The sequence below is a fragment of the Sturnira hondurensis genome, unplaced genomic scaffold (assembly GCF_014824575.4).
Source record: "Sturnira hondurensis isolate 20B ecotype Veracruz unplaced genomic scaffold, ASM1482457v3 Scaffold0022319, whole genome shotgun sequence".
NCBI classification, from domain to species: domain Eukaryota; kingdom Metazoa; phylum Chordata; class Mammalia; order Chiroptera; family Phyllostomidae; genus Sturnira; species Sturnira hondurensis.
The window spans coordinates 2,211,039-2,227,409 of record NW_028094950.1 but is presented as its reverse complement, the minus strand read 5'-3'; the positions used below and the strand labels follow the sequence as shown (position 1 = coordinate 2,227,409).

At 40.8% G+C, this 16,371-nt stretch overlaps 1 protein-coding gene across 1 annotated transcript; it reads left to right on the top strand.

The window, feature by feature from the left end:
- The first annotated feature begins 900 nt into the window (after positions 1 to 900).
- TDRD15 (tudor domain containing 15) lies at positions 901 to 15,369 on the top strand. Its single transcript, XM_037035478.1, has 2 exons — positions 901 to 974; positions 9,074 to 15,369. Exon 2 carries the CDS (start codon positions 9,077 to 9,079, stop codon positions 15,278 to 15,280), a length of 6,204 nt encoding a protein of 2,067 aa, XP_036891373.1. The 5' UTR covers positions 901 to 974; positions 9,074 to 9,076; the 3' UTR covers positions 15,281 to 15,369.
- The last annotated feature ends 1,002 nt before the right edge of the window (positions 15,370 to 16,371 follow it).

Sequence of the window (16,371 nt, the reverse complement as noted above, 5' to 3'; positions counted from 1 at the left end):
AAATCTCAAATTCGCAGGAAAGGGACAAGAAGAGTGGAAAGGACATGCCCGCCCTTCCCCCAGTAACTTGTGTTGCCTCCACCACCGGTGAGAACAAATGTCGAAGACTTTCAGGGTTTATGATCTTACTTTATTGGCCAAGTTTAACCTGCGCAGGGGTGAACTCTCAAGATGTCCGAGGACATAATACCCACAAGGGCTGCAAACGAGAGTCTAGCGCTTACAGCTAAGTCCTTATATAGGGGGAGCAAGCAAGCCTTACATAGAAGCAGACGTGGCAGTTAGCTGTTTGCTTACAGAGCCCCCGTGCGGGAACAGGGTGGGGTCTGAGTGGAAAATTATAAAATAAGTCCTTATATAGATTATAACCGACCTAGTTTGCCCAAGGGAGAACATTTGCACTATGCCGGATGGTTGCTCAACTCCATCCTGTTCTCGGCGTTCTTTTCTAGTTCCCCTTGGCCTCAGTACACTACTAGTTCTCAATTTCCTTGTTCCCGACACTTGAGGGTAAAGTGCTGAGGACGGCCGAGTCATCCTCCGTGCTCTGCAACCTTTGCCCAACAAGACGAATGGGGTGACCCCACCGTGATGTGCCACACCCACATACAAAAGCTACACCCTCTACACCACCCTAGCTCAGGCACGCCCACCCCCACGCCAATAGGACTCTAACCAAGGCTTTAGCTTCTTCCTGAGACAAGGCTGTGAGGTCACCCACCTGGAGCTCGGAGCTCAGATGGGCCACAGCCCTTCCCCGGCCGCACGCTGCAGCCTCACCCTCCAGGCCTTGACCCGGTCGGGGAGTTGGGGGTGGGGCGGGAAGAAGTGCAACCAGTGGCGCGCTTGCTCTGTGCATGCGCCCTGGGGCCTGCAAGGGGCGAGACGGGAACCTCAAGTTTGCCGCCATCTTGGGCCCTGGCACCTTCTCGGAGCTTTGGGAGGACCAGGCTGACCCACGCTGGGGACTCAATGTAAGTCCAAGCTGTAGCTGTTTAGGGTGCGGGCGTTACCGTTCCTTCCTGTGTGCCTTTGGCCTCCGAAGAGTGGTCCCAGCTCTCGGCCCCCTGTGGCGGGATGCCCTTTGGCTCCTGCCGGCCTCCCTGCCTCCTAACGGCCTCTGCGGCTCAGCCCGGGTGGGTGGGGGGCGTCGGGTTCAGAGCGGGTCGGTTTGGGGGCCTGTTTTTGCGCGTGGAGAGGCAAAGGCATGAAGTTGGGGTGCGGATGCGCTCTTCGGAAGGACCTTGTTTTTGCTGAGCCACTTCATTGAAATACTTTAGTACACGTTCAGAAATAACTTGGTACCGTTTGGAATTTTAAAAAAGAAATAGAAGCCCAGGGCAGCATGTAAGCTAAAAAGAAAATCACGTTAATCCGGCGTCAGTTTCGCCAATACCGTCCCCTAACTGACTCTTCATCGGTGCATTTATTGGCCCCACGCAGGCACAGCCCCTGCCCCCGCCGCGCCCCTCGCAGGCGCCCTTCTCGTGCTGCGGTTGCATGACTCCCACCCTGCCCAGCCCAACGGGTGCCTGTAGATTCAGCTCGCTGCTTTTTATTAGTAATTAAAGGGATAAAAGATCTCTGTAATGTATTCTGATGTTCCACCATTAGTAAGCATTTGGGTTGTGTGGAGTGTGTGTGTTTTACGGCTTCCCTTAGAGCATCATCGAAGTGCACCAGGCTGCACGTTGAGTGTAGAATCTGGTAACTTTTAACACATGCCTCTACATGCAGGAAGGCCCTGTAATCAAGACAGACATCACCATCACTCGCCAAGGTTTCTTCTGGGCCCCACCGCACAGCACGGAACTGCTTTCTGTAATTATAGGTTAGTTTGCATTTTCTACGATTTTGTAGGCATGGTGTTAATCAAAGAAGAGGTGCAAGTGATAATAAAGAGCAAAGGCATTTTATTTGAGCAAAAAGAGTTGCAACGTAGGAGGCACAGGTTCAGTAGCAACTCAAAGGGCACTGTGGAGGAAGCAAAGGCAGGGATTTCTAAGGGCAAAAAACCAGCAAATGTAATTCCTTCATGCAAATGAAGAAGGATTGCTAGCTATGTTAACAGGGATTGGTTAGTTCCAACACGCAAATGAGGGAGGTGAAACCGAGGAGGAAGGGGGTGGAGTCTCTATGTGTCCTTGCCGAGGTGGTTCCAGCATGTTTTGGGATCCGCCTTAAACAGTTTAGCAACAGGTTGAGCAACTTAGTAACAGCAGCTCACAGAGCTGAGGTGCTAGGTGTGGCTAGGCCTCACTTCCTCGGTAGCCTTCTGACTCTTATTTTTAAGTGTCTCTCTTAGTGGTATTTATTCCATTTCATTTTTCCACTGTCAGGTTTCTGCCCCTTGGAATAATTGAGATTCCTGTATGTCGTGGTGTGCGTCGATACTCTGTTCCTTTTCACTGCCGAGCAGTTTCCGTTGTAGACCATGCAGGCACCGTGTGGTTCTGTTTGTACTTCAGTAACGGACCCTGGTTGTTCAGATCTGGGGATTTTGCAGACTTGTTTTGTTTTAAGTGAGTGTAGCAAGCTGGACACTTTAAAGAAAGCAGCTGACAATGACTATCCATGACAAAATTTAAGATTTAAAGGCAGACTTAGGCGGTCGGGACACCTGTGCCTGCGCCTGCAGGCTGGAGGGCTTCCCTGATACCTGAGCTTTCTGATGAGGTCGGTGGTGATATTAACTAGATTTGGGGTGTTGGGAATGCAACACGTCCATATATGGAATCTGCATTCATTTACAAATCAATGCAATGTTTAAAGTCATTCGCTTTCCAAATTCTGCTGACACGCAAGGTACACCAAGGGATTTCAAGGTCACAGAGAACCAACAGTTCATTTGTACGGTTTAATAGTCCATGTTTAAATAACTTGTAAGACATGACCACTCATCGAGTTTTTGTGAATATCAAATAATAATAATCTCAGTTATAAGAAAGAGCTGTTAAAATACTCTTTCTTTCTCTAAGTACTGAATTTTTTGGACTGTAAGATGCATCATACCATAAGACTCACCCAGGTTTTAGAGGAAGAAAATAGGAAAAAAATTTTGAAGCAAAAAATTTGGTAATATATTTAATAACATAAATAACATAGGCTACTGGCCCTCCCCCTCACCCACAAGCCAGGCAAGCTACATTTGGACTATAAGATGCGCCCCCATTTTTCTCCCAAATTTTGGGGGAAAAAGTGTGTCTTATAGTCCAAAAAATACAGTATATGTCTGTGTGTGGCCAGATTTTATTCACATACTTTACTCAAAACAGTCTTCTGTAGCACACTGAATGCAGAAGCAGCTATGAGAATGGAGCAATTTTGTGTTGAGCAGTCATTGAGGTTTTGAAAAATAAAATTAGTTTTCATAAAATATTTAACATTTAATGGTCTTATTTTAAGAACTCATACATGTTTTAAAAGTTTGTTTTTATTTCAAATATGGTAAATGTTGACAGATTAGAAGCCACATAAACAAAGACTCTTTGAGGTCTGTCTGTCTCTCTGAGCCTGGGCTGCTATAGCAACATACCTTAAACTGGATGGCCCGTACGTAGCAGAAGTTTATTCCTCACAGCTCTGCAGTCTGAGAAGTCTCAGATCAAGGTGATGGCAGGTCTTGTGTCTGCCAGGAGCCTGCTTCCAGGCATCCCATAGATGCCTGTGTACTCCTTGTGTCCTCATATGGCAGAGAACAGAGAAAGATCTGTGGCTCTTACAAGGACACTAATCACATGCATGAACGTTCTATCTCATGACCTCTTCTGCTGCTAATTACCTCCCAAAGGCTCCACTTTTTAATCCTTTCATATTGAGGGTAGAGTTTCAACCTAGGAATTTAGGGTAAAGCACAAAACTTCAGTCCACAATAGGATCCTTAATATTTAGGAGTATGAGTCCTGAGACCAGGCATTTGAGAAGCAGTAATTTAATAAAAGCTTTTTTTTTGGTGCTAGAGAAAGAAAGGTTAGGAGGTACCTAGACACTCCTAAGTCAGGGGAAGTTTGTAGATTTAAATGAAGTGGGCAGGAAACGCTTCACCAACAAGGACACATTCTGGCAAAAACTCGAAGGAGGTGAGGGAGAAAACTGTTTCTGGGAGCGGTGAACCCCAAACCCAGAGTCAAGACCTTTAAGGAACGGGATGGCACTGTAGCTGTGGTATGTGTGTAAGAGGGATAAGAGGAGAGAAAACGTGTGTGCATTGGGTGGGGGTTGTGGTGGCATTGGCAGTGGTTAGATCCTGTAGGACTTCATAAGCCATTGCCATGGCTTTAGTTTGCACCCTGAAGGAAATTAGGAGCTACTGATTTTTTTCTTTGAGCTGAGAGTAGTCAAGGAGTGGGGCAGGGGGCATTGGGTAAGGTAAGATTAAGAACAGAAGCAGGAAGACAAGTTCGAAACCTGGTATTACAGATTACAGAGGAAGGTAGTTTGGACTAGACAGCAGAGCTGGAAGAAAGTGTCCAATATTTAGTCCGAGCAGATCTTTTGTGTGGTACGTTATATGGATTTTAAATTTGTTATAGCTGTATTTTTTTCCTGTGGTTTTGAAATTTTTAATAGTTTTTGGTAGCCTCTAGGTCTGAATATCTTTTCAGTTTTTTAGTTTGAAAAATGAAAATATTAATGTGAAGATCAGGTAAACTAATGTAATGAAACCTTTAAAATATTGAATATATAATAATTTTCTCTGAATTGTTAAAGTCTGATCTTCAGATATACAAGGGTGGGAACTTATCAGTGACACTGAGGACTTCATGGTTTTATTGAGCAAGAACTGGAGAGGCAGGTGAAGGAGACTAATTGAAATCCATGGAATATTTTTGTGTATGGTGTAAGTTGGTGATCGATTTTCATTCTTTTACATGTAGCTGTCCAGGTATCCCAACGCCATTTGTTAAAGAGGCTATTTTTACTCCATTTTATGCTTCTTCCCCCTTTGTCAAATATTAATTGACCATAGAGACTTGTGTTTATTTCTGGACTCTCTATTCTGTTCCGTTGATCTTTGTGTCTATTCTTATGTCAGTGCCAGGCTGTTTTGATTACAGTGGCCTTGTAATACAGTTTGATATCAGGTGTTGTGATCCCTCCTACTTTGTTCTTTCTCAAAATTGCTGCAGCTATTAGTTAGGGTTTATTTATGGTCCCATACAAATTTTTGAAATGTGTGTTCTGTATCTGTGAGATATGTCATTGGTACTTTAATAGAGATTACATTGAATCTGTAAATTCCTTTGGGTAGATTACATTGAATCTGAAAATGTCCAAAATCTGGAAATGGACATTTTGATGATGTTAATTCTTCTAATCCATGAACATGGTACATGCTTCCATTTGTTTGTGTCTTCCTTAATTTAATTCTTCAGTGTTGTGTAGTTTTCTGAGTATAGGTCTTTTACCTCCTTGGTTAGGTCTATTCCTAGGTACTTTATTTTTCTTGTTGCTATATCAAATGGGATTTTTTCCTGATTTCTGTTTCTGATATTTCATTGTTGGTGTACAAAAATGCCTTTGATTTCTGAATATCGACTTTGTATCCCACTGTTTTGCCAAATCCACGTATTAGGTTGAGTAGTTTTTTGGTGGAGTCAATAGGATTTGCTATGTACACTATTGTGTCATCTGTAAACAATGACAGTTTTGCTTCCTTCTTTCCAATTTGAATGCCTTTTATTTCCTTTTCTTGTCTGATTGCTGTGGCTAGGACTTCCAGTACTGTGTTGAATAGGAGTGGTGAAAGCAGACATTCTTGTCTTATTCGTGATATTAGTGGGAAAGCCTGGATGGACCTGGAGAGCATTATGCTAAGTGAAATAAGCCAGGTGGTGAAAGACAAATACCATAGGATCTCACCTTTAAGTGGGACCTAATCAACAAAACAGATAAGCAAGCAAAATATAACCAGAGACATTGAAATTAAGAACAATCTGACAGTAACTGGAGGGGAAGTGGGAGGGAACAATGGGGGGAAAGGAGTGAAGGATTTTCAGGAACAACTATAAAGGACACATGGAAAAAACCAAGGGGACTAGAATCAGGGGTGGGAGGTGAAGATGGCTGGGGTGGGGGGGAGTTATGGGGGTAAATGCAGACAACTGTACTCGAACACCAATAAAATAATTTAATAAAATAATAAAAAAAGAAATCCATGGAATAGGTTATCTGTGTATCTGAATAAGAATTTTTTCCATAGTGAGACTCTTTGGTGAGCATTACATGGGACCTACAAATTTTCTTCTCATATGTCAGTTTTTAGAGGCTCAGCCACATACTACTTCTTCAGACATCCTTGTAAGATAATCTTCTGCAAGACTAGAGGATTGCTCATCATCCTGCAGAAACTGTAGGTGTTGCCAATTAATGTGCAGGGATTAACTCAAGTAATTTCTTCTGCAGGGAAAGCAGATGCACCAATAATCTCATCAACTGTGAGTATTTCCTCCTGTCTCTCAGGTAGTTCTCCCCTGGGCTGGGGTGCAATGTGTTAGCAGTCTGTTTCTGGAACTTACTAGCATTAAGTCAGAGCATGTGCAAACCAGGCTCTGATTTTTCTCACCCTTCTGCTGTGAAACACCCCGTGAGGCCATTTGTATTTGAGGGGAGGGAGAGAGGTGTGGAGAAGGCTTCTGGTAGGCTGAATAATCTGATTATGCAACTTCCTTAGGTCTTTGGGCTTTCTTTGGCCTAATGTGGTATAGACCACCTTCACTGAATGAAGGAATCCCCCTGGCTACATCTGCTTTTTGTGCTTAAAAAGACTGTTGTGGTTCTGAAAGACTTATGTACTTTTTTTCCTTTTCCCATTTACTCAAGTGAATGGTCACATGACTCTTTGGATGACTGCCAAAAAGAATTTTCTTGGTGCAGTTTAGCCCAGGATTCTTTCTGAAGAGTACCTGGTCAGCATCCATGTAAGGACTGTAGGTCTATAAACAGACAAATGTCTGGAAGTTGGGCGAAGGCCTGTCACCCTAAGTAATGGTGACTTAAGAAGGCCAGTCTTATTCTGGAGTGTTTGGGTTTATTTCAATCAAAATCTTCAGTGTATTGTCCATTGATTTTATTCTTAAGGGTTCCAGGATCAAGTAAGCATAGCCTGGAATCTGTATAGATCAGACCATGCTGATTGCACAAAACATTAGTTATTTAGGATGAAATGAAGACCATAGCCAGAACTCTGATGTTCCTAAATCTTACCACTTTCTCTGGCTTTCTTGTGCCTAGTTCCATTTGGACTTGGATTTTAAGTCTTAGATTAGAAAGGTCTGTTCTGTTATTTTTATCTCTGAGATAACATTTATGCTTTGATAAGATTTTATATTCCTATCTTTCATGCTTCTCTTTCATCTTTTTATTCTTTCCCCCTGAATTTTGGTGTATTCTCTCAAAAATGTATTTCTACCCCATTTATCTTTATTTTGTGTTGAAAATAAAAGCAGTTTCCCATGCAGTTAAAATTTCTTTTTAATTTACTGATCTAAGCGAGAGACAGACAGACAGACACACACACACACTGTTTTGTTGTCCCACTTGTTTAGGCATTCGTTGGTTGCTTCTTCTCTGTGTTCTGACCAGAGGTTGAACCTGCAACCCTGGTGCATTGGGACAGTGCTCCAACCAACTGAGCTCTCTGGCCAGGGCTCCCATGCAGTTTTAACTTTCTCATGTGTATATAGTTCTTCCTAATCTTACGTGTGGCATCTTAATAACTACTTAGCCATATAAAAATGCATTATTCTCTTTCAGCCTTTTTGAAAACAGTAATTAGACTTTTGAAAAACAGTTCTTTGGTGTTTCCTTTCAGTATATTTATTCCTGAGGGGGGCATTTCCTTGGGTTTTTTAAGTAGTTTCCTTATTTTTTTTAGGTTCTGTGTTTTTTTCATCCTCATAAAAAGAAATTGATAATTGTCAGCTGTTAACTCACATCCAAATATGAATTGAGCTGAATCCTGTTATGATAGATGTTGGTTCTCAGATGAATTTGTGAAGTATTTATAGTTCTGAATGTTCACCTTGCCATTTAAAGAATTCTAACAATGTAGAGAAAGTGAGCAGAACTATAGGGAACTTTGCCTCTGCACTAAAGAATTCTTCCCCTCCTCCTCTCTTTCCTTCATCTTTTTGTGGCCACCCATGTCAGCAACAAGGCCTGGATGTACCTAACCTGCCTCAAGGGTTTCCTTTTTTCTGTTCAGGACTCAGCCTATTGCCCTTGATCAGAGAAGAATCTTGGAGTTGTATAGGGTTGTTGATAGGCTCCAAATATTACTGATTGACACAGAGTGGGGAGTGTAGACAGTGTCCCCTACTGGTTCTCCATCAGCCCTTGCTTCCGGCACTCACTTCTTTTGAGTTACGGGTTGTTAGAAGGAGTCTTCACGAGGGGAAGTAGTTTGCTCACGGGAGCAGGAGGTCTTCAGAGGGCTTTTTTGGGCTTCCTTCTATTTATACCACATGTGTCTAGTATCCAGTAGAAATTTGTTAGTTCCTGGAAAGTAAAGATGATTCTTTGTTTTACAGTGATTGTATACACACACACTATATACATGTGTGTGTGTGTGTATATGTATGTATATTTCCTGTTTTTGTATTCTCGTTATTTCAGTAGGAAAATATGCAAGGCAATGAACACTTAGATGCATTTTGTTTGTCTCTCTATCATCTTGTCCAGTGTATGTAATTTTTTAAAAGATTTTAAAAAATATTTATGCACAGTTTTTTTAGATTTTATTTATTTATCTTTAGAGAGTAAGGAAAGGAAAGAAGGAGAGAAACATCAATGTATGGTTGCCTCTTGTGAGTCCCGTGCTGGGAACTGGCCTGCAACCCAGGCATGTGCCCTGACTGGGAATCAAACCATGATCGTGTGGTTCCCAGGCCCGTGCTCAGTCCACTGAGCTACACCAGCCAGGGCTAATTTTTATTAACATGTCCAATTTGATAAATTGGGATAGAATTATTTTTAAGGTTTATGTTTACATACCAATTTTATATAAGGCTAATCTCACTTAATTTTTACAGCTAATTGTCCAGAAGCTAATTAGTACTTATTTGCTTTTTAGAACATGAATCCTTCATCTCCATTACCAACATTCTTAGATATGGATATGACAATATCACATATAGAAATTTGTTCGAAGGACATTCTGGTGAGATTTCAAGGCAGAAGTAATACTGAATGTGAATTTGACTACCACATATTGCAAAGGGAAATACAGCATATTCCAAAAGTAAAAAATAATGTGGACATTAATGAATTTTGTTTGGTAGAAGAAAGAGTGTCTGGAGAATGGCAGAGAGGAAGAGTTTTGGAAAAGAAAAATGAACTCTATACGGTGCTCCTCATAGATCGTGGAGAAGAACTCAGAGTCAGTAGTACGCAGGTCGCTTCAGCATGTGGCAAGTTATTTGAACTCCCACCACGGATAGTATCTGGTGTTTTTGCGAACATACTACCAGTTGGAGAAAAATGGTCTCCTAGGGCTTTGAATTACTTCAAGTCATTAGTAGGCCTGCAAGTGAAAGGTTGTATGCAAGCTATGTTTCCTCTTCAAATGATTCTTCTTGAAGTGCCAAAAATTATATCCCAGGTTCTTGAATTAAAATTAGGAAGACTTATTGATGGGGATTCATTTTGTCTCATTGTTGAAATGTTAAAAGAATTTCCACAACAAACGCCTGATTTATTACAACATAAGAGCCCTGAATTATCACTAAGTAATAATGACACTTTACTTGACATCCAACACGTTTTGGATAACTTGCAGCCAACTTTGTCAGTAGGTAGTATTGCAAGTGTGAAGGTAGCATCGGCGCGGAGCCCACGTAAATTTTATTGTCAGTTAATGAAATGGATTCCAGAGTTGGAAGACTTGACCGCGTGCATGAGTTTGCACTATGACATTCCCAGTCCGGAGAGCAGCCCCATGTGTGACAATTTTGGACTGCTGTGTGTTGCCAGACGGAGAGACGGGCGGTGGCACCGAGGCATCCTTCAGCAGCTCCTGCCCAGTAATCAAGTGAGAATTTGGTTTATGGATTATGGGAGTAGTGAGGCTATTCCCTCGATTCACGTAAAAAAGCTGAAACAGGACTTTATTTCAGTGCCATTGTTTTCATTTCCGTGTTCTCTGACATATTTACATAATCCAGATACGGACGCAAGGAAACTTCAACTCCGGGTATTTAAACAAGCTTTGTTAGGGCAGATAGTATATGCACACATTGATTGGCTTGATGAGGATGAACATGTGTATTATGTAACATTACAAACTCAAGAGCCTGCAATGAATTCTAAGTGTCCGCTGAACACGTTAGGCACACAGGTACTTTGTCCGGCGTCTGACTTAAAAGTCTCTGATATGTTGAGAGACACTTGTGCTTTTGAGGTGAACAGCTTTGCCGCTGAGAGTTTCATTGGAAATACCGAACGGTTGATAGACTCTTTAAATGAAACCAATACTTTGAAGGTAGATTTTTCTATTAAAAATATAGGAATGGAGGTAGACACTGCCTACATAGCTTCTGTGGCATATGTATTAAACCCATCAAATTTCTGGGTGCGCATCAATGAACGTCAGCATGAATTTCAGGAGGTAATGAAAAATATAAACAAATTTTATGATATACATGAAAACGATGAACTAATTCTAAGAAATCCAGAGCCTGGCTTATTTTGCTGTGCAAGATATAGCAAGGACAGATGTTTTTACAGAGCCGTCATCACCGAAATTAATGGTTCTCAGATTGATGTTTATTTTTTGGATTATGGAAATACTGATTCCATACCATCTTTTGATGCAAAAACTCTGCTTCCAGAGTTTTGTGAGCTGCCTGCCTTGGCCATGTGCTGTTCACTCGCACATATATTTCCTGTTGAAGATATATGGGTGAAGGCAGCAACCGATTATTTTAAAAAAATTATCTTGAACAAAGAAATTTTGCTTCAAGTTATAGGAAAAAAAGATGACAAGTACACTGTAAATATCCAGAGTATCGAAGCCTCAGAAAATATGGATGTTGTCTCTCTTATGGTACAAGCTGGATATGCAGAATATTGGGAAGTAGAGCCAGAATGTCATCCACAACCTATATATCAGTGTTCGATGTTAAGTTTGAAATCTAAAAACAAAGTTCGTATTAAAAAGATATTATCTGTCCTTCCTAAAGGACGTAAACCTAAAAAGTCCTATTCAAATAAGCTAAGAGAAAGTAATTTGTCTTTGTTAAAGTCGCCAGCTGTTAATCTCTCAAATGTGAAAAACCCTTTCGCCATGTCTGTGCGTCCCGAGTCACCGTGGCCTTATAAAGAATATGTGTTTAAACCGGGAACAGCCCTTGAAGTTAAGTGTTCTTATTCTCGTGGCCCAGGTGACTTTTCATGCCAGCTTCAGTGTAAGTTAGAAGACCTAAAATTACTGATGGAACAGATTCAGACTTACTACAGCATTCATCCCGATCCATATCAGATTGGTCAGATCGCGTGTGTTGCGAAGTATTCCAAAGACAGGAAGTGGTACCGAGCTGCTGTTGTGACTCAGGTGTCAAATAGAGAGGTTGATGTGCTATTGGTTGATTATGGTTATTGGGAAAGAGTTTTAATTAAAGATCTTTGTGGGATTCACCCACGTTTCCTTTTTTTAGAAGGCCAAGCCTTCAGATGTAGACTTAACCATTTAGTTGACCCCACTAGTTGTACGTTACTAAGTTGGACAGAAGAAGCATACAGAGACTTTGGGGATTTTATTTCTCTGTCTAGAGGGTTATTGACTTGTGTCATCTGTGCCTTGATTATTTTACATTCAAACCACTTATGTAATTTGGTGGACTTACAGTCTCCACTTACTAGTGCGAAAGAATTTCTTATTAATCATGGCTCTGCCCAGTATAGTACATTATTAAAGCCATTCCCATCTTCAGTTAGTCTTTACAGTTACTGTTATTCTTCCTTTAATATAAAAATTGGAAGTGAGGAAGAAATGTATATTTCCCATGTATATAGTCCCAAAAAGTTTTATTGCCAACTTAGTAGAAATAACAAAGACCTAGAGATGATAGAAACAAAAATCACCGAGGTCAACCTCAACAATTGTCCAAAATATTCTAGCAAAAAAAGATTGTGCTTATGTAAATATGCAGAGGATGGTCTCTCTTATAGAGCTTTAGCAGTGCCAAAGTCAGGTTCATTTTCTGACTTTCTGGTTTATTTCGTGGACTTTGGAAATAAGCAATCAGCAGAAGGAAGTATGTTGAGGGCTATTTCCGATCAGTTTCCAGAGTTGCTGTATACACCTGTGCAAGCTGTTAAGTGCTTTTTGTCAGACCTTAGAGATGTAGACATTCCAGCAGAAATCAGCAGCTGGTTTGAAGATAATTTCATGGGGAGACCACTAAGGGCAGTAGTGCTGTCCAGGGAGTCAGACGGCCAGCTTGGTGTAGAATTGTTTGATGGGTATCAACATATCAATCAGGAAGTTAAAATGCTGCTTCACGCGTATGGAAAAAAACATTGTGACCCAGGACACTGTGTGGAAAAGGGTCATAAAATAAATGAGAAAAAGAGACTTGCTGTTTCTTTGAAAGGCAAAATAGAAAACTATCACCATGATGTGATGAATAAAACTTGTCTAGTAACATATTCTGAAAGCAAAATACATCCGTTAATGAATTCCAAAAGTATATATGCCAGGCTTTTCAAACCATCAGTTTGTTATAAAATTGAACCTGGGTCTAAAAACAAAGTAAAGAAGTCTTTGAAGAGTGGGCTTAAAAATAAAGGTGTGAAAATTGTCCCTGGATCCGCACCTACTCCTGATGAAAATACTGTGGGTGAGGCATCAGCAAGGGCTGTGTCACTGTCTTGCATCAGAGAATTCCACCAAGCAACCTCACAGAACCTGTGTAGTCTTGCAAGACCACAGATCAGAGACCTTCCTCAACCCCAAATTTACGTGGATGCCAAAGTTAAAGGCTATGTTTCTAGTATCAGTAATCCAGCAAGTTTCCATATTCATCTTGCCGAGAATGAAAATGTAATCATCAGACTTGCAGATGCTCTAAATGAAAGAAGAGCGGATATAGCGAGTGAGAGAAACTCAGTTCAACACAGAGTGGGAGATCTCGTAATTGCCGAGTACTCTGCCGACAGTGCCATTTACAGAGCAGTGATTAAGAAGATTTTGCGAGGAAATTTATTTGAAGTGGAATTTATTGACTATGGCAACACTGAAGTAGTGAACATAGCTAAAATTTATGAACTTAAGAGAGAATTCTTAACTATTCCTCAGCTAGGAATCCATTCTTTCCTTAGCGGAGTGAAGTGGAATGAGCCTGGTGAGGTATGGGACAGCAAAACTGTAGATTACTTCGCTTCCAGAGTACGTGACAGAGCAGTTTCTTGTGAATTTCTGAAAAAGCATGAGCAGAAGTGGGAGGTAAATATAATTTGTGATGGAAAATGTGTCATTAATGAACTCCTGAAATGGACAGCCTGCTCAAAATTACGGAAAACAGCATCGCAAATGCCTCAGGTTGTTTCTCAGGAGGTAAGCGCTGGTGGTGAGAGTGAAATGAAGGAAGGAAGACCCAGTGAGTATGAAAGTCCTGTGCCCCTTCCACCATCCCCCCAACAGCTGGTCACTATCCCTTTTGAGCACTTAAAACCGGGACAGCTCGAAGAGGCTGAAATACTTGACGTTTCAAAAAGTGGGGCATTTTACGTGAAGTTATCTAAAAATAAAAAGAAATTATCAGATTTAACAGAATCAATTGCTGAAGAAATTAAAAAACCCTTCTCACCAGTGGAAAGTATTGAAAAAGGCTTAGAATGCTTGGCAAAATCTGAAAACACTTTGAAGTGGTATCGATCAAAAGTAGAAAAAAAGCATGTTGATGGGAAAGTGCTTGTTTTCTTAGTAGATTGTGGTAGGCATGAAATCGTGCCTTCAGGTAATATCAGGGTGCTCGGAAATGAGGTCAGAAACATTCCAAGACAGGCAGTGCCTTGTAAATGGGTTTGGTCTGAAAATTTTAGGAGCATGCCATTTGAGTCCACTGTGCAGCTATTTGCTCATTTGGAAATAGACATCCTCTTCCTGAAAGATGGAGACTCTGCCTGGGAAGTGGAAGTTTTGGTAGATGGCCTGTTACTTCTGGAATTTTTAAACTCAAATACAGTTCATGTTGAAGAAAACAAACTTAGATCTTCAGAAATTGTTTTTGACGTGACATCTAAGACTCCAGTGGCACCACGTACAATGAGATCGTTTACTAGGGCGCGGCTCGAGAATGGGAGGCGGTACTCTGGCATTGCCACCGCCGTTGCTGATCCGTCACACTTCTGTGTTCAGCTGGAAGATTTCTTTGACACAATGAAGTCTGTCTTTACGTTGCTTTCTGATCTGCCAGAAAACTTAACAGCAGTGTCTCCCGAGCACATACTGCCTGGTTCTAGTTGTTTGTTCAGATGTGAATTGGAAGATCAATGGAATAGAGTAGAAATTTCTGAAGTCTCTGAGCAGTCTTTACTTATTGTACTGATTGACTATGGATTTTCCGTTTGCATACCTTATTCAGATGTAAACAATCTTAAAGTTGTTCCCGAGGAACTTCTGAATTTGCCAAGGCTGAGTTATCCTTGTGTCTTACATGGGATCTTACCTGCTAAAGGGAAACATTGGGATGAAGAAGCCAAAAATTGCTTCCTAGATTTCCTGAGTAAACCAGGCTTAGTTTTTCAGTTTAGGGAATACAGTTTTGAAACAAAACTGAAAGTAGATGTCATTTGTGACAAAAACAGTCTGGCCGATATCTTAGTTGCGTCTGGTCTTGCGGTGTATTCTGAAGATTCCCATCATCTTGACGTCGCTTCTGTTGGAGCTACTAAAATGCAGTATGAATTACAGAAGAAGCCCATTTTCCCATTGTTCGGTCACAATTGTTACAAAGGAGAAAGTATCAATCGCTCACGCACCAAGAAACAGAAGCCCAGAAAGCAGAAAACTGTCAAGAGAAAAGATGCCTGTAAGAACCTCTTAAGGAAAAGCCATAAGCATAGTCCCCAAAGTAGCATTACGTTTGGTGAGTGTGCAGCAGCTCCGCTCTGGGAACGACCTAGTGGTTTGAAGAACAACGCCAATTGCATCAAAAACCTATTCGAAAAGCTACCAATTGAAGAAACACAGGAAAACAACACAGTGGACTTGAGTACAGTCATAGAGGCACCATGTGCTGGTGAGAACGCAGCAGGAGGACACTTAAAAGGTAAGTAGCCGTTTTTAAAAAGGATATTATTTTTTGTAGATTCTGGTTTTGATTCTTTAAAAGTTTGTTAAGTACAAAAATTGTCTAAATTGAACATATCATGTGTAAGAAAATTTGTTAGGAAACCTGAGTACATGAATAAGTTGGGAGTGATCACTTGAGGGATACAATGATGCTTCGCTCTGCCTTTTTTGAGTGGTAGTCTGCACATTCGTGTTACATACGTGTACATTTTACGAATAACATCAGGGGTTTGACAAAACTCCTGATGGTCCACAGATCTCAAGTTAAGAAATCTTGCTGTTGTGATTAGTGAGCTTCTTGGGCTCACTTTGAAGAGTCAGTTTTCTGTCGTATATTTTTATCAGTTGAAATATATCTTTATTTAGGTATTTTATGTGCTTTGGGCACATTGTTAATACAGTTAAATTTACAGAATAAACTGAGTAGCACATTCTTTTCTTAAAACGTGTAGACGTCAAGCTGATTCTAAAATACTAAAATTTTACTGTTTTGTGTGCTGTAGCATTGTCTGATTCTGCCAGGCCCATCGCGCTTCATTCTCTGTGTGGAGCATTTCCTGAGGATCTTGTAGGCTATAGAGGATGTTCCCTGCCTAATGAACGTTTGTTCTGACTTTATCGATGCCTTATTGTAACCAGTAACAGACTATTATGTCTCTTCAACAAGAGGAGGTTTCTTTTTTATTGATGTATTTTGGAAAGAATATTACATTTGAATTGATATTTAGATACTTTATAATGATTTGATAAATGCTTTTTATTTTTGAGTCTTTTATTATTTCATTAGCGGTTAAGTTCGAGTGCTTACTATGTTCCAGGTACAGAGCTCAGAGTTTATATGTGTTATCTCACTTAAAGCTTACCATGACTCTATAAAGTAGGTCGATGACTAATGTTCAGATGGAGATTAACAAAGAGTGGCCCTGTTCCCTGCCTGAATTCTAAACCATTTCAGTGAGAGATGGGAGAAAGACAACCGATGGGCAAAATATCGCATTTATTAAAAAAGCCAAAAGCAACATTGATGAGTGCGGCTTATCTCCATGGAAAAATGCAGTTATCGATGAAAAACTGTT